This window comes from Callorhinchus milii, unplaced genomic scaffold (genome assembly GCF_018977255.1).
Source record: "Callorhinchus milii isolate IMCB2004 unplaced genomic scaffold, IMCB_Cmil_1.0 Scaffold2, whole genome shotgun sequence".
Classification (NCBI taxonomy): Eukaryota; Metazoa; Chordata; class Chondrichthyes; order Chimaeriformes; family Callorhinchidae; genus Callorhinchus; species Callorhinchus milii.
In genome coordinates this window covers 86,224,491-86,250,294 of record NW_024704743.1, presented here as the reverse complement: position 1 = coordinate 86,250,294, position 25,804 = coordinate 86,224,491, and the positions used below count along the sequence as shown (strand labels likewise).

General features: G+C 38.9%; 1 protein-coding gene across 1 annotated transcript in view; it reads right to left on the bottom strand.

Annotated features, from left to right (window-relative positions):
- Positions 1-25,804, bottom strand: part of rspo2 (R-spondin 2) — an 86,557-nt gene that overhangs the window by 28,935 nt on the left and 31,818 nt on the right. The window contains exons 3-5 of the mRNA XM_042332074.1: positions 14,635-14,823; positions 9,595-9,738; positions 7,681-7,869 (exon numbers count right to left, since the gene is read on the bottom strand). Coding sequence (XP_042188008.1) covers positions 7,681-7,869; positions 9,595-9,738; positions 14,635-14,823 — 522 coding nt within the window. The remainder of the gene's footprint in view (positions 1-7,680; positions 7,870-9,594; positions 9,739-14,634; positions 14,824-25,804) is intronic.

Sequence of the window (25,804 nt, the reverse complement as noted above, 5' to 3'; positions counted from 1 at the left end):
ACAGCAGACAATGCTCTTTACAACAACAACAACAAAATTACATTTATAGAGCGCCTGTCATGTCGGGAGGACGTCCCAAGGCCCTGATTTAGTCCAACCTTTAGTCCAGGTTGTCTCTGAAGGTGGGATGTGGACTTCTACCAGAAGACATGATGCCAACCACTTCCACAAACTGCTGTACGGCCTTGAAGTTAGAGATGCTGCAGGACACTGTGCAGTAAGTTAGATGAGGTACTATGTATTTATTAAAAAGTTTCACACAGATGCCCGTTAGAGGGTGTTTCATTTGATTAAAACAAACCATAAAGTTTTGAGGACACTGGGGAAAAAAGTGTAAATGATGCATGGTTAAAGTATTTTGTTTTGGTGCAGGTTATGGTTTTGATCAAAACCCAGTTTACCCAATATTGCACCACACCGAACATTGATGTGAGTCACGCACAGAATACCATCAGTCTGCCTGGCATAGACAGCAAGAGCTTATGCAGAAAAAAATTGGCAGCCTTGCCTTTCCATTTCCATGCAACTCACTCAGGCGGAGCCCAAAGTTACTGATTTGGGGCACGATATGAAATTCCACAATACAATACAACAACTGACACAAATGTACTGCAATGCCTATGAAATTTTGCAGGCTGCCCGATGCAGGTCATCGTTAACGTTTACATCAGGGAAATCCTGCATTTACCTTAAAACTCAAATATACATGGCTGCCTATTAGTCAGCGGTCAACACCCTCCTTCCACCCAGGACTGACCAGTAAACATATCAGCTTTCACATTCGACGGTGAAGAGGTTCTCAATATAGCTAAACACAATCACTAAGCAGGCTGAGCAGATTATTAAACTCTTTCTAATAATTTATTCATTCGATGAATGAACAATTTTATTTGGGGAGTGTTGCTCAGGGCACCAGGAGGAACTCCTTTTTCTTTTAAAATTGTGCCACGGGATCCATAACATCCACCTGAACAGGTAGACTGTGCCTTGGTTTCATATCTCACCTGAACATCCTTCCTTACCATACATCTATGCAGCTCTCTTTTGAATGCCTGAAATGTCATGGACAGGGAACAATCAATTCCTCATTAGTTATTAATTGGGGCTCAATGATAGGCACTACAATATTGTACTATAGACACTCATCTATTGAGAATTTAACTGAATTGGATAAATTCATCTCACACAGAGACAACTGATCAAAGAGTTTAAAATCCCAACTCGCGTTTAGAGACTGAAAATGAATCTTGATCTCAGAGATTAAAAAAGTCCTCCAACCCATAGTACTCTCGCATACATGGAGCGACATTGTAGAAAAAAAAATCACAATATTGTTAAGATGGTGGCAGAAGCTAGCCTTAATGCAAGACAGACTTCAATTCACCACAAATTATTAGGAAAGTACTTCTTAAAAAAGGTTGGCAGTGTTTGGTGTAATTAAGACAATATACATTTATGTGGCAACTTTTACGTTGGGAAGATGTCTCAAAGTGTCTAAAGTGTCCACGTCCAATGTTTATATTGATCGCCCAGAAGACCAGTTGAAAGTTTAATAAGCGGTTTGTAAGTTAAACACTTGGAGGGCATCCATGCGGACTTCCATTCATTATGCAGGGGATCTGAACCATGTGTATTCACAGTACACCAGAACCCTATACACCATCACATCAGTAATGATGGTGACTGAATGTGGGAATGCTGCAGGCACATGGGCTAACTGCTGCAGGGTGCCAGGGCTTCCGAAAATACAGCCCGATTAAATGCACAAAGCAAATCAAGTATCTGGTAGCCTTATGTTTACAGGCAAGTTGAAGGGCTCCAGTAATTAAGGAGGAAGATTTTACTGCAGGCTACAGAATGTAATGAAATGAATCCCATTTCCTCCTCCCAAGTTAAGCTTTCATTATGTTATCCTTTTCCTTGATCTGTTTAGTTTAAGTACGGTCAATAACAGATGGAAAATCACAACAACATCTTTGTAAGGTTAAAACATATGGCAGTATTACTTTAAAAAAAACTGATTGTGCTTTTTTTCCCCCTCCTCCTCTCCAGATTAAGCGATTTTATGTTCATCAGATTTCTTTCGTTTCAAGGTTCATCCCTTTTCCTCCTTGATGTTGCATTAGGTGTGAAGCAAAATGTAAGATATCATTATTCTGAATTTAAGATTTAAGAACTGCATTGTGTACTAAAATGTAAGTAGCAATTATTTACCAAAAGTACAACAAAGTGACCCAATCTAACCAGATCATAACAAAAGCTGTCAAGCAGTCTGGTGCTTATTTAGGCCATGCACACGCAGGCTTGCGGGCACATGTATGCATACAATGAGCCACACGCACACCTGTTTCAAGAAAGGGGAAGAACATATCAGTGAAACAACTAATTTTCAACAAATGCTGTACTAGTGGAAGAAGAGTGAAATGAAGCGGGAAGTATAATAGAGAGCAGCGAGTTTAGGGTGAAAAATTACCAAAAATGACAGTCCAAAACAACCTTAATCGAATGGTTTGGCTGTAAACATTTCCTATATTCAATACCTTGCACTTATTAGTACTGAACGTCATTTGGCTGTCATCAGGCAATGTAATGTGGTCAGCACTTATAAATGCACTCACTAGACTTCACAGTAAAATCTGGTGAAGAGCTTTGACGTGTCTTGACGACATCCTAAGGCGCTATAACAAATGTAAGGATTATTATGTGCATACCCTATCAAGCTCTCTATTCAAGATCTTTATTGCCACTTTATTGATTCATGGCCCCACTGAACTTAAAGAGTAATTTACAAATTTAGGTCTGTGAATCCAGGTCTTTAATATATACAAAGAACAGGAAGAGTCCTTGTACAGATCCCTGAGGTGCCCCTCCTAATACCTGACACCATTTTGACCTAACTCCAACAACAACAAATCTCTACTTCTTTCTCTCCCTTCAGCTAATTCTAAATCCATGTCAATGTCCATTCTCTTGATACCCAGTGACCACAGTTTCATATCATGCTTTGTCAAATGCCTTTTGAAAGTTTAGCTACACCTTGTCATATGGCTTCCCACAGTCAATTTGGAATGGTACCACTTTGAAAATGTGTATGAGGTTGGCCAGATAAGTTCTACGCTTTCTGAACCTGTGTTGGTTGTTAATCATTAAAATTTTTATATAATCCACCCTTATATCACAGTCAGCACAGGATAATGGTCTCTACACTTTTCAATACATCCTGTGAAGTACTTTGAGATGGCCTCTCAATTCGAAAGGTGCTGTATCAAATATAAAGATGATTAGTATTATTAGCCAATAATCCCCTCAGTTTCACAGTTACCAAAGCTATAGTCAACAATCTTCTCCTTGTCCTAATCACCGAGGGTATAGGCAGCAATCTCCTCTATATCACGGTCATGTGGGAGGGAAGCATGTGAGAGAGTACTTCTACCTACTTAATGAATTTCACTAACTCAAGACACAAAATCAATTACCTCTGATGAACCTCAAGCCCGACACAATGGTAGACAGGGTCTACATAGGGCTCAAACTTTATTGGTAGAGAAGCCCCACCTCATCTTTGCCACCCCAAAAAGTAACAAGATCTTCATCATTCAGGAACAAAAGATAAAGCAGTAAAAACTGTTTGCATTAAGTATAGTGTGTTCAGAACATGCGTGCACACATACACAATACATACAATTAAAAGTTCCACTCGGACAGATTCAAAATAAGTGCTAGCCTCAATTAACATGATAATATAGGAAGAGTGGGAGTATAGTAATCAGTAGAAGTATTATGGATGCACTGATCACATTTTGGACATGGAGCAGCTATGAAGAGTAGTCTTAGCAGTAATGCAATGCTGGAAATGAATTAAATCGACGATTCAAATAAATTATAAGAGCCAGCGCCACAGAGCCACCCAGCCGAACCAAGAGAAAATCATGTGGGACAAGCGATAGGCACCACTTGCCAGTAACTTTATATGTGCTAATAGAAAAACCTGCCTTACAGCTAAGAAAAGTTTTGTTCAAGTTAGAATAAAACAGGCAGCAAAAGAAAAAAAATACAGGAATTGCGTTTCAAAAACAGAAATAAAATGCACGAGTATTTAACTAATGTTTTGAGAATAACATTATTCCTGGTAAGAGCAGTTATGTTATTGGAAAGGAAAAGGAGTTTCTCACAGACTTTAAAATTAGATGACTGGGGTCCCATATAAAGACATTAGACAGCTAAAAGTGAGTCTACATCTGTGTATATTTATTATCAATGATGTAATAGCTTAGCACACCTGAAAAAGTGAACAAATTCCCAACAGACGATGCACCAGCAATTGATAATGACTGGTTGCTAAGGTCACATAACTACTTGGAAAGGAGCACTGTTCTCCTTTTATCATGCTATTGCCCCCCACAAGACATTCACAAATGTACCTGACAGTTAAGGTTTTTTAAATAATGAGTGACTTGCAACAACCCATTCTTTCACCGTTAAGTTTCATTTTTCAACACAGTAGTACACCTGACATCCTAATTAAGATAGTGAGTCAATGTTTCGGGTCCACAACCCTTCGTCAGAACCCTTTGTGAACTCTGACGAAGGGTCATGGACTTGTTAACTCACTTTCCTTTCTCCATAGACGCTGCCTGACCTGCTGAGTGTTCCCAGTGACTTCTGTTTTTGTTTCAAAAATGGGGTTCAAATGTGGTTACACCTCCCAAGATACTACTGTGCCTCATAATTAAAAACATACACTGGTACATTAAACTTTTACATACTCAAGAAAATCAGCATGGTTCCGGACACAAGGCCAGAAATTACACCTAACCTTAGCCTGTAAAAGCATTCTGTTGTGCAGAAAAGTGTGAAAATGTCTTAAATTCAGTGTTAATTTTGAACATTTTAAGAGCATTTTAAAATCAACATCCAAATTATGATCGAGTTTATGATTCTGCACTCTCTTAAAATGATTAAGACGAACTAACACTCGGCTCAATTAATTACATGCTTAAGTTTCTTTTCCAATAGCTTCTCTAATGTGAAAAATTATGAAATCTTAATTTGTTGTTGCCCCATATGTTTGGGCAGAGTTTGAGGCAAAGAAGAAAATCTGTCTCTTTATTCCAATGGACAATCCCAAAAATCATGCTCCAGCATAATCTGATGTTTAAGCAGCATATTTTCTACTTAATAAACTAATTGACATCCAGAACTCTTAAAAAAGTCTTACTCATTTATTAAAAGGGTCATATATTTTCAGGCACCTGAGTAGCAGCCTGGTTTTACGTTTATGTAAAGACCAACAGCTAAGAGCATGGGAGTCTTGGTTTAATTACAAAACCACAGGGAAGCCCCCTGAGACTTAGTCACAGGAAAGCTCTTCTGAACAGGCCTATTGCATATTAATCCTGTTAAAATGTTTTCTTCAGGCAGAATTTCAAAGTCCAATATCAGATGGTATCACAGACACCACCTGGAAGGAGCCATTACCGCCAGCCAACTACTTATAAAAACACACACAACCACCAGCATCCGCAAACAAAATAAGGGGAGCAAAGTCATGTGGGAAAAAAAATCAGTCTATTCCCTTCCCGCCACCTGAACTCTCTTATCGCATTTAGATTTTCACAGGACAACTAGGATTGAAATTTGCTTAATGAAACACTTCCAAAATGGTTACATAGGATAATAAGAATCCCTGCATTTGATATAGTGCCTTTTGTGCCAGGAGGACATATCAATAACAACAATATTACATTTGTATAGAGCCATTCACATTGGGAGGACATCGGGAGGGGAAGGGGGGTGGCCGGTGGCATATCAGAGTGTATCACAAAATCTTACTAAGTATAATGACTTATTATGTTGTAGATGAACACGCAGCCAATTTGCACACCGCAATGTCCCATAAATAATGGATGATTTGCCTCAGTGGTCAGCTCTCTGCAGAATAAAACTCTGCATTGGATTTTAGTTACACTGTATTCTGATCCATAAATAAAAGTCATCAATTGCCTTGTCTGTCCCAATGTATTAATGAGTGAGAACCATCGAAGGGTTCAATTGGGGGATCCCTTCTCCGGGGTAAAAAAAATGTGATCACTCAATCCACGTCTGTTTACGGAAAACTACTGTGTGCAAGTGCTGCAGTGTTTTGCCCACAAAATATACAGTCAATTCACTTTACAGAATATTCTGTGAAGCGCTTTGAGATGTCTCAAAGACGTAATAAGGCACTATATCACATGCAAGGATTATCATTATGTGTAGTGACTGTATTTTGTGGGTGAACATGACAGCCAATTTATGCATAGCATAGTCCCCCAAACAGCCATGAAGGGAATGATCAATTTTATCTGGGAATAGTTGACCACGATACTGGGAGAAACTCCTTTCACTTTTTGAGTAATGCCAAGGGAATATTAATGTCTACCTGAACAAGCAAACAACATCTTTGATTCTATGATCTTATCCAAAGGACGGCACCACTACCCATGCAGAACACACACAGCACTACATTGGAGTGTCAGCCTGGCAGTGTGAATTCAAAATCCTGAAGTAGGGCTTGAACCCATAACCTTCTGACTCAGATGCGAGAGTGTTACTGACTCAGCCAGGCTGACACCTATTATACTGAAACAGCTTCTGTAAAAGGTTGAAGTTGAACTATAATTGCTGGAAATAAAAAAAAGTTCTCCGAGACTGCAACTTGCATTTATATAGCACCTTTCCCATAGAACAATGTTTCACAGTACTGACAGTCGACGGGTAAGTGGCAAGCAAGGAGGGGGTGAGGGGGAGTAATTAGGTGACAATTTGCATGGTTAAAAGAGATGGGTTTTATTAGGGACTTGAAGGTAGATCGAGAGGGGGTAATGTAAGGAGTTCCAGAAGTTATGGAGGTAGAATTGAAACGTTTAGCCACCAATGGATATGCAGGAAGCCTAAAATAGCTGAATAAAGACCATCGCTAAAATAACCAAATGTCACATCTGCATCTCGTAACCACTCCTCAAAGCAAAATCAGTGCTACACTTGGCAGCCACGTCTTTGCTCTGGAACCATAAAAAGAAACTGTTAAAAATTCCAATTCCTACATAACACTAAATGTCACCGTTTACTCAATTAGTGATTTCAAAACAAAATCATCACTGGATTACAAAAAGAATTGTTTTTTGAAGGATAAGTTATATGTAAATAATTTTAAAAGGCTTAACATGCTCTGTTACACTTACATGAAGAAGTAATCACAGAAAGTGATCATACCATGTCCGGAATTCCCAGAAGTACTATGTGCGTAAATTGTTGATGCTTGTTGATGGTGTTTGATGTGATCGCATTGTACACGTAACAAAATGCTGGTGACTTCACCTCTCCATGTTTTGCAGTTTAAACTCCAGCCCCTACATGATAACGAACTGGAAAGATTAAATCTTACCAGTGTTGGTTTTGTTCTCATTCCAAAAGGCAATTGAGATAGTGTACAACAGAGTTTACCAGAACATTTTGAGCTGGGTGTTTGACATACGTTTGACCATGTTTATCTATCTCCAGAGAGTTTAGGCACTGGTTGGCTGGCTGTTTTGTAACCCTATTATGCCTATTTGCCTATTTCTTTTACCACCTTTTCCACAGAAAGAATCGTGACATGCATGGTGAGGATATATACAAAGTTACTTTGTACGATCTTACCTCCTGGACAATGCCTTTTTGCCATTTTGCACCTCCTGGATTCTGCAACGGTTGGGCAGGGTATTGTGTCTTTTGCTGGCTTTTTCACGATTTGCCGTGTTCTGGTCTCAAGTCCCCACTTGTAGCCACACGTCTTGTTGTTCTTTATGCACGTTCCCCAGTTGCTCCACTGTCCTACCTCACAACCATCTGATAAGACACAAACACACCAACCCATTACAATTTGAATATGTCCATAGAAAATAAATATTTCTCTCTCTCCCCCTCCCTTCTCCCCTCCCCCTCCAACGGTGGGTTACAGTTTTTGGTCCACAGTGCAAGATCAAAAGGAACCAACTCAAAAGTAAGGCTCGAGTTAACAACACTGTAGTTTACAACAATGTAGATGTAACACCCTTTTGAAAAGCAATCCTAACTCATTTCTTAATCTTCCACAATATCATAATAATAAGTAGCCACACATCTTATTGTTGTTACGCATGTTCCCCATTACAATTTGAATGCACACAAACACATAAAACTAATTTATATCTTGTGCATTAACAAAACAATTGCAATTAGCCAAGAGTGTGATTTTTTTAAAAAAGCATTAATTGGAATTTTGTTTTTGGTAATATACAGTAAACTCACATACGTCGTATCAGTCAGAGCCATAACATTTAATGTGATTTACACAAAGTCAGAGTTGCAGGCAAACTTGCTTAAATCATATCAAATCCGATGTAATCAATAATCTATAGTGCACATGCATAATTCAATGCAGCTGGTATATGTGTATGGAATGATGGGCCAAGGCTATGTTTCCTACGACTCAATGCGTCTCGACCCGTCCACGCATGTGCACTTACCGACAAGCATTAAAATTGCATTGAATCGTGGGAAATGATGTTCTTCCATGCATGCGATGACGGATCAAGACATCATTACAATGCAGCCGACTTGTAAATGCCTGCTCGTCGACAGGTCAGGACCTAATATCTCTCAATTCAATGCAGTCGGTAAGTGTGGGAGTAATGGAGAGTAGAGGAGATGGGAAACTGAATTGGATTCGGCTCATCTGCATGTACGACTTAGGCGTTTAAGTGATTTATAAAGATAACACTTATGCATGTTTTACTGTAGTAGAACCCCATTATAATATGGCTATAATCTCTCAGGCCTCACATTATAACAAAGCTCCAAATTCCGTATCATCAGGTCACCATTGATGGCACTTGATGCATGTTGCACGCACACACAATAGCTTCCTGCACTAAATTCTGCTAACTTCTGGGTCTTTGAGCTGCCACAGTCACTTCCTGAAGACTGTGTATTATGCTGCTGATGTCAAACAACACCTGCATGAGCAACAAGTGACAGTGGCAGCCATGTCGCCTGACGACCTGAATGTCAGCTATTTTGTAGCACACAGAACCCAGCCCAGCTTCTGTGTGCTACAAAATGGAACTGGCACAGTAAGAGCCAGCTTAGCATTTTGTACAAAAGTCTTTGCTGAAGCACATCTCACAATTTTCTATTCTACATCCTGGAAAGGAATAAACGACCAGTATTAATAAAATATTATAACAAAGTTTTTCTGTATAACTGATCCTGTAACTGGTCATTTGTGAAATAATTTATTACATCAGTAGATTAATATAGTTACTCTTTCAAGTTCCACAATGACCCATCTGAACTACTGCAGACAAGTCCAAGATATAAATAAAGCGAGTTAGAATGATCCATATCGAAAACCATAGAAACAGGATGCTAATTTCCTCCATTGGAAAAACAATGAGTCTCTCGGTGCACAGAATTTCAACTACCACTCAATTTAACCAAATGAAACACGAGGTATTCATAAATGTTAAATAAAACCAGCTGCTTGAAACATATACGCCTTTTCTGTAATAGGTGTTACATGAAATCACTTACCCACACATTCCATGTTATCTTCCAATGGCACAAACCCTTCAGGGCAATCTTCAAAGCAACGGCCTTTGTGTAAGTAAGAGCCAGCTTTGCATTTTGTACAAAAGTCTTTGCTGAAGCACATCTCACAATTCTCTATTTTACATCCTGAAAGGAATAAAAGACCACCATTAATAAGATATTAGGCAGAGGTGCAATTTATTCCTGCAAATATTATTTTCATCCTCCAGGATTAAAATGTAACAGTACAAAATTCATCATCAGGTACTGAAATGAAAAGCAGCTGCCAGGCACACTACAGTCAGCTGTCACCACCTACATGTCTAATCAAAACCTATTCCTGCTACATGGAAACGAATGATTTCTGCTACCTCATATTACACAGACGAGAGAAGACAGTTCTCTGGATTTTTATTGCCACAGCAATTTAGAAGCAAAACGGGAAGCTGTGCACAGCTGTAGGTTAGATGTCACACCCAAGACTTGGGTGGAATCCAGACCAATGTAGGAATGTCTCTGACTCTGTGGGCTGCAATTCCCAAATGACATGCACCCACAAATGAAATGTTCGATTTATGCCTGTTTTTTTCCTGCAGAAAGCCAGCAGACAGCTCATGGTCAAACATTAGAGAAAGTTTCTCGGTGGTTGGCATTCAGGAAAGGCACTGGCAGTATAAAGCAGTCTCATCTTTCACTTAACGGACGTAACAACCAGATCTGGAAACTTCATTGGCCACAAAAAGAGCAAACCCTTCCATTGCCTGGTCTATCCCTCCCTCACGTGGGAAGAAAGCAAACATTTAAAGCCCATTTCTCATCTCACTTGGAACGTGATCAAATTGAGAATCATTCCTCGAACCATTGTGAAATGGTTTCAATTAAAAGTCCATAAAGGACATGCATGTTGCACCATTTGAAAGTTAAACATTTTAAATCCTTTAAGTAATTCAAAGGTATTTAAAGGTTCATTGTTTTTTTTGGGGGGGTTCATTTGATCTGTAAAGGAAATAAATAATAAAGTGATTGGTGTGTTTGGTGCACCACACAATACAACAGTATAATTTGTTGATCCAATTATGGTAGTTGAGAGGGTGATGTGGGGGCAGGGGTCGGTGGGGAATGGTGTCAAAACTGGATCCAAAAGATTGGCTGGAAAGTAGTAGTGAACAAGCATTGATCATGGAAAAGTTAAATTCTAGGGGGATCTCCATGGAGTCATTGTCTCAAAGATCATGCAGTCACCCATAAGACATCCACACCATTTAACAACCAGATGCAAACCATTAGAATATCAAGTGGGAGCAAACTTGATCTGGATAGGTTTTTGTATTCCACAACCACAGATGTGATCCTACATTTTAAAAGAAAATAATAAATACACAAGGAAGAAATAAAGGAAATCCCTCAAGAACATTTTCCTCCTTCTGCAATTCCAAGCAGTGTCAAGGCGAGGGTCAGGAATATAGCAAAAATATCCACCAGAGTTTCTTCTCCCAAATAATATCTTATGACTCTTTGTGGGTAAAGGGCACGGATGGATCGAGAGTATAGATCTGGCTGAATGCCCTCTACAGTCAATAGCCCACACTACTCATCACCGAGACTCAAATGGGCAAGGTGCTGGAGGGTGCACAACATCTAAGAAGTCTTACCTCAACACAAGTCAGCACCTTCTGGAGAAAAGAAAATAGACAACTATGAATAGCAAGTTTCTTGGCTCCAACTTCAGACATGACAAGAAATCCAAGCTTCTTGAACATGACAAGGGCATGATATATAGCCACCTCAAGCAACCTCAAGGCAGGAGCGAGGCTCAAATCAACGTCAAAGCAAGAAACCTGATCTTAAACAAACCCTTGAACTGTGAAATCCTGTCATTCAGCAGAGGAGTGAAAGTAGCACCTCAGCTAATACCCTGTGACAGTGAAAGCTCACAGAATGTAGGCACCTCTCAGCATGTGGAATAATGGGGAGGTGGATCCCAAGATAGTTGAGTAGAGAATATCTAATGACAGAGCCAGGTGACATTGCATTTTCACACTTGGTCACAAGATGCAATATCACTGCATATGCTACATGACCAAATTAGCCATCCAGTCATCAAGATGGAATTGTAACATTCATTGGAACCACATGCAACACTTTGTATAGTTTACAACAGAGCTTCCGTTGGTACGGTTGGGCATAAATCTCAGCCTTAGAGCAGAAAGAAATAGATAATCGCCATCAGTTGCCTGCCATGAAACATCATCAGATCCTCTGCTAACTTGTATTTTAAAATGAACAAATGCTGCGACAAGCAGCAATAATTACCTACAAAGTATCCAGCTGCTGTCTCTGTGCCAATACCTTTATAAGCCTTACCAGTCACATTGATGAGGAGCTCCTTATTGGACAGCAGTAAATTAAGGTTTACAACACTAATAAATCCAAGTTGAACAAAAGCTGAAACCTTGGAAATCCACAACAGGGCACCCAGCATCCAAAAGAGACTGACTGGTTAACTGAGCTCTCCAACAATTCAGGTCCTGATTGGAAAAGAGCTGCTCTAGATTTTCGGTGGTTTGGGTTTCAGATTTGTGTGGTCCTCTTTTGAAATCAAAGAATTGTGTTTGGTTCAATTTTTAAATAAGAAACTAAAGTAGGAAGGGGGATCCTACTTAAAAGAACTTACAGAGAACTGACTCAAGACTATTGAAGAATTTGCCAAAATCAGCAAGCATTGAAGAGTTGAAAAAAAAAGCAAAGCAGGACCCACATTTGTTGGTCAAGATACCTGGAGAAACTCCCTTCACTTTTGAATGGTGTCAAACGATCTTTAATGTTCACCTGAACAGACGGATCGGGCCTCAATTTAATTTCCCATCCTTAACCTAACACGTGCCGTAATCCAGCATTATCCTAGTATTGCTTTACAGCGTTACCCTTTACTCTGCTCACATTCTGTTGAACGGCTTGAACCCACAACCTTTGACAAAGACAAAAGTTCTATCACCTGAGCCAGACTGACACTTTAGGCAATGTAACTAAAGAAATAAGGGACAATGGATGCCAACTATTATTGTACAGTACATGAATATATTAATCCCATCAATGGGATCTGTCAAATAGACTCTTAATTTAATATGCTATGAAGCAACACTATAGCTTTATTTAAGGACTGAAGGTCTTAAATTAATTCAAGTTGTTCAATTTCAAAGGAATAGTTCCATAGTAGTTCATTTTGTAAATTGGATTGAGGAACGATTACACTTCATTTTCAGTAATGGGTGACGAGCAAGACATTTTCAATGAAGATGGTCACAATTTTAGTCCTTTCCAAAAGAAAAAAGGAACTGCTGTGGAGCTGAGGCAATAATAGTACTTCATGAAAATTACAGTTGGAATTTTACTGATATCGTAACACTTTTTGGTCTTATTACTCCCATCACATTGACAGGTGAGTGCCAATAATTTATTTTAAAATCTAACCATTGAACCAAATGTAACTATGCAGTTTCTTATCATGTAGAACCCAGTTATGTTTCTTGGTAATTTTCCCAGATGGGTTCCCAACACCTTGAGATGACGTGAAAGGTGCTTTACAAATGTAATTTTGTTGTTGTTGTTCAACCTCATCCATTAGGGCTTTGCCTCTCAGGGAATAGGCATTGTCTGGACCTCAACCTCTCATTAAACAGCCAGAAAGGCTGGTAAAGTAAACAATGCCAAGACAAGATCATTTATTTTGATGCATTTCAACTACAGGAATTATTTTCATTTTAAAAATAGTCCCAGTTGTTTTTTTAAACAATTTACATTTTTTTTTATTTTATCCTCCAAATGAGGATACAAGCCAAGAATCTTCTTGTTGCACATGCAGTGCTCAACACAGAGTGTTGAGTACTCCAAGACTCACAATGCATTGCTTTGGATCCATCCATTTTTCAGCAGAAAGGATGGACAGGCAACCTGATCTCAGGCCCTTGGTAATGCTGTTACAATTCACCACCAGGGGGTGTGCAAGTATTATTTAGAGTAACTGATTTCCAATGATCACACCCCTCAACTAAAGCGTCACAGCCCCTGCTCAGACCCTACTGTCACCTTTGCCAGACTCTTTCTTATTGTCATATGAACAATCATTGGTATGAACCTCTACTACTATTGGTAGCTTAGAAATGATTAACTGCGCTATTATTTAATGCAAATATTTCAGTAAGAATATTGGTATACGCTAGGCTGGTAAAAATTGGGAGACGAGGGGAATGGACGAAGCGAACATCACACAGTTATAAGACCTTTTTAGCCAAATAGTTAACTTGCGTGGTTGTTTTTTTTCATTGAAAAAAATTCTCAAGATGTTGTTCATTTTAAGAATCAAAGCATTTCCAGTTTCAGATTGGTTGTTTGAATTGCGGCTTTCCCATGTAAAGGGCGCAATACAAGTGTAATTTGTTGCTGTTAGATGCAGAGTTAAGTTAAGAGTTAAGCTTCTTCTACTCTGCTCCAACCACAGAAAGCATCAACATTCTTGTGTCATTTGCTACTCTATAGACTCTCTGCGCAAGATTGCCAGCCCAATATCAAATCGAGAGTTTTGTTTCTTGAAACCACCTGATCTTATCAAATAGGACCTTTCAGTCATCCAGAGGGTATGGGTATGGTGGAGGTGAGGGTGGAGGAGAAGAGCTGATAGCTATTCTCTCACAACACTTCAATCAAAAGCAAAATGGATCTTCCTACTCTCTCATTCGCATACATCAATGCTGACATTGCACATTTGGCAAGATTTGCACTTCGAACACCACTTATCTGTGCAATTAGGTTCGGTTATGAAGCCTTTACAGATAAGCTGCAAAAAAGCCAACATCTTATTAATAATCTCTGTAGTTCACATTTTTATGCAAGTAAAAAAGTAATTCTCAGGAAACCATTCAGATTACACAGATTATAATCCATACGTTTACATATTTTCATCTAACTCTAGAATTTGTCAAAAGGTAACAGCACATCTAAAGCAACCCAACGTTTCTTGATTTAATACAGCAAAATAAGACTTACTTGCACATCTGTTCATCTCAGGAGCACGTAGACCATAATATCCTGATGGGCAAGAATGCAAGCACTCTCCATACTGTCGCATTCCTTCTCGCTGAAGGAAAAAGAACAACTTCTGCTGGCAGCTGAGACATCCATTATCCTTCGAGCAAAGCAGGCAGCCTTTACAGATTGGGTATGGTCCAGAGTTTGCTTCAAAAAGAGAAGGCCAATAGAACAGTCAGTTTGCATGGGAGTTTAGATAAGAGGGTCAAAAATTTCTAAATCTAGTGATTTTTGGTCTTACTTATAAAAAGAATCACACACAATTTTTGGCTTAAAAACAGAAATTTTAACTCAAAATAAAGACCTAGACACAAAAGATGAGCTGGTTTAATAAAATACACTTGTGCACCTAAAGACAAAACAAAACGAGTAGCGTGTTTTATATCAGGCATTTAGCAGGTGTGGGTATCTACGTGGATCTATGGCTGAAATTAATGCAGAGTAGAAAAGCCAATAACAGAATAGAGAGTGGAACGCCCAGTCGAGTACGGTGGTGGAGGCAGAGTCCATTGTAGCCTTCAAGAGGGAAATAGATTTTTTTTCTGTGAGATGATGCAGGCTTGATAGACTGAATTGCCTCCTTCTGTGCTGTAGATTTCTATGTCTCTAAGGCAGTGTTGTTTTTGTATACTTTTCACCCAGAAAATATAGTCAATGCACATTACAGTATATTCTGTTATAAATGTTTATAGTATATAGATGTTTCAATGATGTAATAAGGTACGATATCAAATGCAAGTATTATTATTATAATAATAGAGAGGCATATGAAAGAGGGAGTTTAAAGGGGTATGGAGATGAGATGGGCAGTGGGGTTGAAGTAATATCTTCGCTGTGTGAGGTGGTGCAAGCTTGATGTGTCAAACAGATTTCTGTGCTATGTTTCTGAGGCAGTGTTTTTTTTCTCCCTTGTATCCATTCCCTGCCAGTTCAGTGGTGTCATGAATGAATGCTCTGGCAGACTTGGTAATGGTAAGAGGAGATAGGTGGCGAGGGCAGAGGAGAAAGGAGAAGCTTTGGGTTTCCTTGGCAGTCTAGGAAGCACATCTGTTTAAAAAAATGATAAAAGAAGATTGGACGGTGTTTTATCAATGGTCAAAAAAGCAGAGTTCAGTTTAGGTTTCAGCCTTAGTTCCAAGTCATCAATAATAATTTTAAATTTTAAAGATTAAAAAGTGGTGATGGAATCATTTTACTAAGGTCAGAATACAATGCGTTGAGGAGCCTCTCCATTAACTTAATGTCCAGATGGACAGAATAGGTTTGAACAGACACACATTTTTCAGATTACAAGCTTCACAAGACTCATCACACGGCACACTAAAGGAGTAACATCACTGCAGTTTGTGAACTTTGCGGGTTTTCCTTTTTCCTACCACCCACTCCACAACAATTTATATTTAGATCACTATTAATGTTGTGACTTCTCAAAGAGTTTCACAAGGCTGAAAAGAAGCCCAGGTTGAGGGTGGGGGCGTGGTGCGGGGAAGGGTAGGAAAGGGAGCTCCCCTAAAAGGCTCCCAAATAAACTTTTGCTGTAAATTTTGAATTCCTTTATAGAGTTTACAAGTACATGTTTTGAGTATAAAAGCACGAGGGGGGATGGGGATCAGAATGTATCATTGGGAAGGGAACCGAGTTACGCAGTGGAGGAGGAGAGACAAATAGAAATGAAACAAGGAATAGTTCAGCAAAAAGTGGAAAGAGACAGAGGAGAAATGTAGAGTGGATTAAGCCAGTCTTGGAGTGCATGTGTATAAATGCACGAAGCGTGACCAATAAGCTTGATGAGCTGCAGGCTCAAGTTGCCACATGGGGCTATGATGTAGAAGCAATTACGGAGACTTGGGTCAAGCAAGAACAGGAATGAGAGCTGAATATTCTTGGCTACAACCTATTCAGGACGGATAGGGAAGGGAAAAAAGAAATAAGGGTGGCATACTCATTAGGGACATGGTCACGGTCCAGGAAAAGGACGAGGTGTTAGAGGGTCTAAAAACTGAATATATTTTGTTAGAGATACGGAGCAGAAAAGGAGCTGTTACTCTGTATTCTGTTAGGTGTTTTCTACAGACGTCCAAATAGTGGGAAGGAGATAGATGAGCAAATCTGCAAGCAGGTTTCGGAGAGATGCAAAACCAATAGAGTAGTGATAATGGGGGATTTCAATTATCCTAACATGAACTGGGAAACACACAGTGTAAAGGGCAAGGAAGGGGAAGAATTCCTGAAATGTGTTCAGGAGAACTTTCTGGATCAGCATGTTTCCAGCCCAACGAGGATGCAGTGCTTAATCACATTGCTGAGACATTACAAAGCGCTGTTAAGGTCATTCTTGGCGTGATTAGTAAAAGCACCTGAACACGAAAAGTAGATAATAATAATACTTGCATTTGATATAGCGCTTTATCACATTTTTGAGATGTCTCAAAGCATTTAATTGCACAAGGTAAATTAATTAGATGTTCATTTATGGTTCTGACAAAAAATTCCTTCTTTCAGGTTAACATGCTCATAGTACTGCTGCATGTGATCTCTCAAGTTATTTAGTCATAAATTGTTTATACGCTGCACAAGTAACATATCTGAGCGGATATAAAATATCAAGATCATAAATTATGTAAATACTGAGGTTGTGTTTGACTGGTTTGTGAACTTACTCACGCCACGGTACAGTGTTGCGGTGGCTTCAACGCACAACATTCTGATTTTAAGATCTATTTCCCCATGAATTCTCTCCATCCAAAGGAGTGCTGAGAATGTGGAAAACATCATGCAAAGTATGGGAGGGTGAAAAGGTCGACAACAACCTTCCCAATCATTTTACTATCTTATCGTCTTCTAAAGTCCCAAATTCGTTTACTGATTTTTTTTCTAAGAAGATTCATGAACCTTAGAAATATGGTATGTTTTTCATTTGTAGAAGCAAATTCCGATTAGGAATTAGGATCCAGATGATGAGATGTCGATGACGCACAATAAAACCAATGGAATGTCCACCTTGCCACATTCACCCTTAATTCGCAAACCACCTTCATGGCTTTATTAGCTTGTCCGTTTGTGTTAAAATGGAACACAGAAAATGATGCGTCAATGGACATAAAAATATTGTGGCCTCATTTGTATGCTACAAATCTGTGCAGCAAGTAATATTTTAGAGGTGATGAGGTACAGGAGGATAAATTTCCTCTCCCTCCCTCCTATGGGCCTTCACAACATCAACTTTATGGCTTGCATTCATCTGCCAACACAGCCAAATTCAAAAGGGAAGTTTTTATTAAGAAAAGCATTACAACAGACTTCAGACTAGTAAATCACTTTTAGAATATTTTGATAGGTGGGCGTGGATTTGAAAAAAGAGGTAAAATATGTTGAGTCTTCATCTTTTAAACTCAGTCCCAAGCTCATACTGAGGAGTGAAAAACTTCTCATTTTGGTTGCATTCAACACCACAAGTGAGCTTGGCAATTTAATAAAATAATAGATATGGCACCTCATCATACAGCTAAAACGTCTTAAAGCACTTCACGGTATTTACTGTAAGGTGTAGTGACTGTGAATTTGTGGGTAAGTTTTCTGTAGACACAGATGGAAGCATTGAGCTTGGACTGATAGGCGGACATCTCCTCATGAGCGAGTTTTACTGCAATTTACTGCAGAGAGAATTATGCATAAATTGTCCATTATTTGAGGATTTCTGGCTCACTCTGGCTACAAGGATTCCACATAGACACCAATTCAGGAAGTACAGGATAGTAGACTGAAGGTGGAATCAAAAAACAATGTAAAAGAAACCAGGAAGGGAGCTGGATTGCATCAAGCTTTTGCGGTGTACTAGATCAGGAGGTTCTGGTGCAGACACTGGATATAATCAGTTCTCCAAAGGACAAGCATCCCTCACCTTTAGTAGCTGTAGACATACAGCACGGTTTTCAGTTCTGAGACTTTCCACATAACTAGGTGAAAAATGGGATATGTCATGTACACATCACATTTTTCATCTTAATGCAATTTCTTCTTGAACTGGAAGTCTCCTTGATGCACTGAGGTTGATGCAAAGCACAGGCACTGCATCAAAGCACTGCCAGACAGTCAACCATATTGTTGATTTGTATTTAGACTTTGCAGCTACATCTTCAGTTTTACGGATCTGCACCTAACTGAAACGGTCATTGCCAGTCAAGCCCCTGCAATCAGGATTATACTATAGGTAAATGCACCGTTCCAATGTAACGCAACCAGACTCCAAAGAAGGTCCCAGGTTTGATCCCTGGTCTGTGCTGAGTAACCTGTAGGAAGTGTTACAATTGATCCATTGTTTGTTGGTTTGTGGAAAAGTTGAAGATCACAATCCAATGACGCCTGCTGGAAAGTAAACCTCTATGGCCATGAGATGGGGACAATACTTGGGTAATGTCAAATAGACAATCACCATATGTCCTTGTGTAAAAGGAACTCAAGGAACAGGAGGAGGCCATTCAGACCATTTGCCTGTTCTGCCCTGATTATCAGAACATGGTAGATATTTTAATCCTATGTCCCTATCTTTTCTTCTTGCCCTTACTTCCCAAGCATCTTCTTACACCCGTTTCAAAACACCCCAATTAATTTTGAACACGTGAAGCAAGGTATCAGAGAAGCCCCCACTCCCTCCAGCACCCCCAGTATCCATACCCCAGAATGAGTCAGGTGTTCAGGAAAAAGAAAAAAAGGGGGGGATGGGTTAGAAAGGATACCTTTGGACTATTTCTATTCTAAAGTTTTGGTGCAAAGGTAGCAGTTCAACACATCACTCGAGCAATCATTTCTGGCTTCCTTCAATTCCTTGGGAAAAAGACCTATCCCTCTCTCTCTCTCTTCACCCAGTCAGTCAAACTCCCACAATATTCAGCAGTGGAACAACTACATACCAGGCTGATTAAATAAATAATGGGGTAGATGGTAAGTGTTGTTAAGTACAGCAAGGAATCATTTGTGTAATCAATCCAGCAAATTTAAACACCATCTGCTTCTTCTCTGGAAACAGCTGTACTATTCTGTCAGATTTGTTAGTGTGATCGGTGCAACATGTAGGACCAAAACAAACTTTTACTTGCCCAAAATGTTAAGCATTACTGATCAACATCCATCCTATATAATATAAAAATATATTGATTGTGTATTGAAAGACCCAATGATTCTGGTTTTAATCTTGAAGAGATGTTTACAATCTGTGAAGAGCTCTGAAACCAGAAAATTAGCCTTTACAAAAATGGCAGCCCATTAGCACGTTGGATTGACTTATCTCTACCTACGATTCTTGACAAGATTCACACCCATAAATATATATTAAAAAAAGGGTGCAAGGTACACAACACACTTAAGGTTTTGCAACATTGGGATCTCATGCTTGCCAGAACAACAAACCACATCCACAAATCCAGAAGATTAATGATATTGGGACAGGATTGCTCAAACGCCTTTGCACCTCATCGTTTTACACTTTTTACTTCAGGTTCAGTTAGCCTTGTAATGAATTGTTAGCTAAGAGGGTGGAGAAATGCTTACACCAAGTTGAATCTGCAATAGTAAAAGGAGACCATGGGTTGGTCACTTGTTTTTCATAAGCTTTAGTCGCAGTGACTTCTCAGTCGCATCAAATGGCATTAAAAACACATTAAAAAGGAGTTCCTCAAATTTGGACACTAAACCCAAACCAAATTTAAAATGTGAAAATATAGTCACAGTGGCATAATTTATCTTGTTTAACATCCAACTGCTAGCTTTTCTATAAGCAACATGGTTCCTGCACGGTCAGGACTCAAAACGTCTAATGGAGAATAATAGACGGTGTTTCTTTCGTTTACTTAGCAGTCTTCTTTGAAGCAATAAAGTTGGATTTGACAGATGTAAAACAAACTAAGATTTACAACTGCATGCCCAGCTGCCTTTTATTGAAGAAAACCAATTTTTTTGCAGGATAAAAAAAGACTTGTAATTAATTTCTTTATATTACAGGGCTTTAAAAATAAAAAAAGTACTAAAANGATTGTTTGCACAATTATCAACTTTTCACAAATACGTACTGGGGATAAAATGTATCTGAAATTGAGCCACTTTCCGATAACTAAATTGGATACATAATCTGTACCATTTTGAATTCAGTTTATTGGAACATGAAATAGCAGAACAAAATGTGTTGAATAAAATGTGCCCAAATGTCCGATCCCTGGTGAAATTGTGGGAATAATGGAATAAGTCAATTCTGTGCTGCTTGGTGCTTTAGAGAGGCTGGTGCTAATCCAGCAAACTGCATTAGGAGGTTCAGAATTTGGCATCACAGCAACCAAAATCCAAGATGAATGATATTCCCACTGAATTCAACCAGTGGACTTGGGGAAAACATAACTGTAGGTAAGCAGAGCCAACTCACCTCAAGCACAACATGGGTAAGACATAAAAACACAGGAATTCCTTAAAGGGGAAAGTGTTCCATTCAAAACCCCCCAAACATCCAGCTCCAAGTAAGTCTAATGTTATCTTGTGTGCAGGATGTTGAGAACAAAGGAAAAACAAAAATGTGGATCCTGATAATCTATCTTCTTCCATCTATTATATAACATATATATATATATATTAATAAAACAACAATGTCTGTCTGCGCTTCAAGAAGGATCTCAATAAACGATTGATGTCGAGTCATGATTTATACCTCATCGGAAAGGTCTTGTAATTGGGAGTGACATGGGCATATTTGTTTTTGGGCATCTCCTATCGTTCATGAGTTATTTTCAGTTTTGTGGTTTTTGCTGCAGTTACACCTGGTGGCCATTGAGTCAAAGTGACGCTGTGGCATCGTGCGTCACAGAACACTTGTGTACGCATGCACTGCAGTTACACCTGGTGGCCGTGCCGGCTGACCGTGACGCTGTGGCATCCTGCGTCACAGAGCACGCACGTAGCCAAGCGGCAGGAAGAAAATAACAAAAACAAAATTACATTTTACAGCACCAAGTCCTCCCAAATGAGTATAGATAAAGATTCCAAAATAAGAGCAAAACCTTGCTGGGAATAAGCAGCAGGTCAAAAGTCAACGTCAAAAGACTTTATGGCTGAAATATTCACCTCAAATTTTAATTCAGATTTCCAACCTTTTGGGGTTCTTACCACTTCTGGTTTATTTTGGTTATGAAAAAAAGCTAAAAGAAGTGGGTCAGCCTGGTTCCCTTGGTAGCACTCTCGCTGTGTCAGAAGGATTCAAGCCCCACGTCAAGACTTTGAACTAAACATGCCAACACACCAGCGGTGTGCTACATTGCTGGAAATGCCATTCTTTGGATGAGATATTAAACCAGCTGCTTAGTTGGTTTGATAATCCCCCAAATAAAACTGATAAAACTGGCTCTTTGTGGGACGTTGCTGTGGGCAAGCTGGCTGTCGAGTTTGTCTACAAACAGTTACTATACTTTACAATGTATTCCTGTGAAGGTCTTTCAGACATCCTCCTGACGTGAATCATGCTACACCAAATGTAACAATTATTTCAGGTGAATTCTGAGATGTGCAACATTGTCAGCAGTTAGGCAAGTGTTGCGCTTTAAGGTGAAACTAATCTTCACCAGGCACCAGTGCAGAATAATTTATTAACATTTATAAGTTATATAATGAATGCACACTGGTCAGTGAACGCGTGTTAAAATCAAAGCACTTGCCAGCTTGCCTCTAAATCCAGATATCGGGTCCAAATATTACTCTGTGTACTTTCCATACATCATCACTGCTCAGCAGGACCCCTCCATTGCCCTGAATTATTTCCAAACTCATGCTGCTATTTTACAGTGCTGCCAAACATTCCCCATCTACGTTTTTCATTTATATTGTGCTATAAATCTAATAACATCCCCACTTGTACATTTTAATAAAGATTTCACAGTATAACATTTCTAGTTTTCAAAACATGGTAAGATTGTTAAACTGTACTTTGCACTTGAGACTTCGGACTTAAAAATAACTTGTGGCCACTTAGGACGAACTTGAGAGGGTCAAACCGAACTTTTGTATAGAAAACCTATTTTACAAATATGTGTATTCTTGCAGTTAAGCAGAATGGGTTTCAAGAAAATTAGAATAATGTTAGATCATCACTCTTATGGTTCAGGTCAAATTAATACTAAGTACTAAGACATGCAAAATAAGGAGGTTCCCAGATTTCATCCTTGAAATGTGCTTTTCTTTAACATGTAGGGATTTCTGAACAGTTTATTTAATCGGGAACCTAGTTATACACCATGTAAAACTACAAGAAGTGGATTCATCTTCAAAGTAGATGGTAGGACTTGCTTCCAGTTACAGGATGGAGTCCTCACTCAAATTTCAAAGGTCCAGGTCTATAGATAGATTCAACCACAAGCAACTTTATATTTAGCACAACAATAGATTGCTTGCCAAATAGTTTCATATATAAAGAATGGCTATTCAAGCAAGGTACTTCAATTACCCTACATACAACTGCACCTCAGCACAAGTGAAGATAGAAATAAAAGTTAAAAAAAACTTGGTGTTAAGGGTTTAGCAGACATACCAAACTGGATCAGACATCCAACATTCCAGATTAGATCAATTTGGCTAGGTCAAGCCTACCTTCAGTATGTTTTCACTAAAGCTTTACTGGGGAATGAACTTGATATTGATTGAGAAAACAAATCTTAAATGAACAGAATAATGTCGCTGAAGGTACTGCTGCTCGGTAATGAGATCAGTATCCTAGTACGTGCCAATGCTTTTAGGAGAAGAGTTAGTTGGCATAAAGAAGATCATGAAAGACAGGAATTCCAGTAGAAAATCTAACTTGGCATAACAGTCAATCTGTGTGTGTGTATAAAAATTAAATGGGGGTGGGGGGAGAAAAATATTCTAGAATTTTGCTTGGATGCCTGTGGGAGGAGTCAAGTCACAAAAGTCTGCCTTCATTCCGCACCCAAAGGAAGAATCTTGTGTGATAGCATCCCCAAGTTTGGCGTTTATAAGGCTAGAAATCAGCCCTTCACAAATTAAAAACTTACATTACCACAATTAGGATATTACTAAAAAAATCGCAAACACAAAATGGTTCAAATATGATGAATAAAACATATCCCTGGAATACCTATTTTTATAAAAAAAATAAAGTGTAATAATCTTAGCATTCAATAGCTAAACAGCACATGAATTCTACAAGTACTGTAAATAAAGAGGGAAACAATGTCTAAATGGTTTATAAAAGAAATTATAATAAACACTTTCATTGCCAAGTGTAAATTTAGATTCTTCTGTGAATGTACAGAGCTGCAGTTAGACCAGACTTGATGGAGTCATGAGGCTATTACTACTTAGTTCAGTCTAAATGAAATGTAAAATATATCTATTCTTAAGCAACTGCGTTTCATTGACGAGAAGCAGAATCAAAGAACAAATTAGGTCACATAATTAACTGGCAGGTGTTACGTCTAGTTATTAAGGGAAGATCAAATTAACCAATTTCTATGTTCAGAGATCAAAAACTAACATTGGGTTGAAGGGCCGAGCTAGCCTAAGGCTCCTAAAGTGTAAGCTTATGATAGTGAGGGCCTAATTTGAAGCGTTTCTTAACTGGATTCCTCAATATGCAAATACCAGTCGCACAAGTGGAGACAGCTTCTGATCACACAATCCAACCAGTCCACCTGCCAGCTTTACTGGAATTGTTGTCAAGGCCAATACTGTTTGCAATTTCCATGCAACAGTGTCCCCCAAACCGCCATAAAGTGACAGAATTTACCCGAGAGATTGTTCCCCAGGACTCTTTGGAAACAATTCCTTCTCTTTCTGAAAAGTTTCTTGAGTTCTTTAAAGTGTAGGTGAATGGGTGGCTCAATGGCACATCCAAGGGATAGCACCTTTGACAGTTCAGCACCTCCCAGTATAGTGTTCCTGCTTCTGCCTGGATTATGAGCTCAAAGTTCTGATGTGAGCCTTGAACCAACAACTTTCTGACTCAGAGGCAAGAGTCAACCTGACTCAATTGGTAGTCCTTACTTTCACCTCTGAGCTAGAAGGTTGTGAGTTTGAGCCCCACTTCGGGACTTGCAACTCATTTGGTTGAGACATTAAATTGAAGCCTCATCTGCTTGTTTAGGTGGATGTTAATGATTCTTGGTGCTAATCAAAATGACAAGGGAGTGTCTCCTAGTGTCCTTGCCAATACTCCCCCAAATAAAATTGGTTATTCACTTCATGGCTGGAGGATGTGAAAGGCGTTATACCAAATGGAAGGATTATTATTACAAGTGCTATCAATTGAGACACTTGGCACTAAAAATGGATAAGACAGTTACAGAAAAAATTAGGAAGGAGAAATTACTTAAGAAAACTACTCCATTTGGGAGGGAGCGAGTGATGAACTAGAATAAATGGCACTTTGGTTCAGCATAAATTTGCTTCCAGATCATAGATACAAATCCAACTCCCAATAAAGTTTCCTTGGTTTAAAAAAGTCATATGGACTCAACTCAAATTTTTCACATTTAAGGGAAATGAGAGGTCTGTGGTTTTAAGTTCTGCAATACATTGCTTAAATATTTGTCAGCGGAACAACACTGCATTTAGGGTAACCAGAATTTAGTATGTGAAATATCCATCACAGTGTAATTTGATCAAGATCTCATCTGTCACATAAGGCTACCAAAGCAATGTACAATATGCAGTCTCATACTATTGCCAATATGTGTCTTAGAGAAATTGGAAAATACAAATGTTTCAAGGCATGAAAGTTTGGGGTATTAAAACAATCTCCACATCAGAGTGATCATTGGATTTTTATATTTAAAAAATGGATCAGCCAGACATGCAGGCATGATATACGGAATTCTATCACCACGTTTAAGTGTATCCAAACAGTGTTCCATACATCCCACCTAAACATCCCATTCTTACCTAATGTCAGAGATTATTATTCACAGGTTGATAAGAGCTAAGACTTGGGGACCCTAGAGTGTATGTCAGGTTACTACTACTGGAACTTATCCAGGCTAAAACCAAAAAGCTGGTAATTGAAAGCATTGTCAGGCAAGCTTCTCATTCCTAGTCCAGCTAAAACTATTCCTAGTCAAGCTAAAGCTATTCTATTTTTATA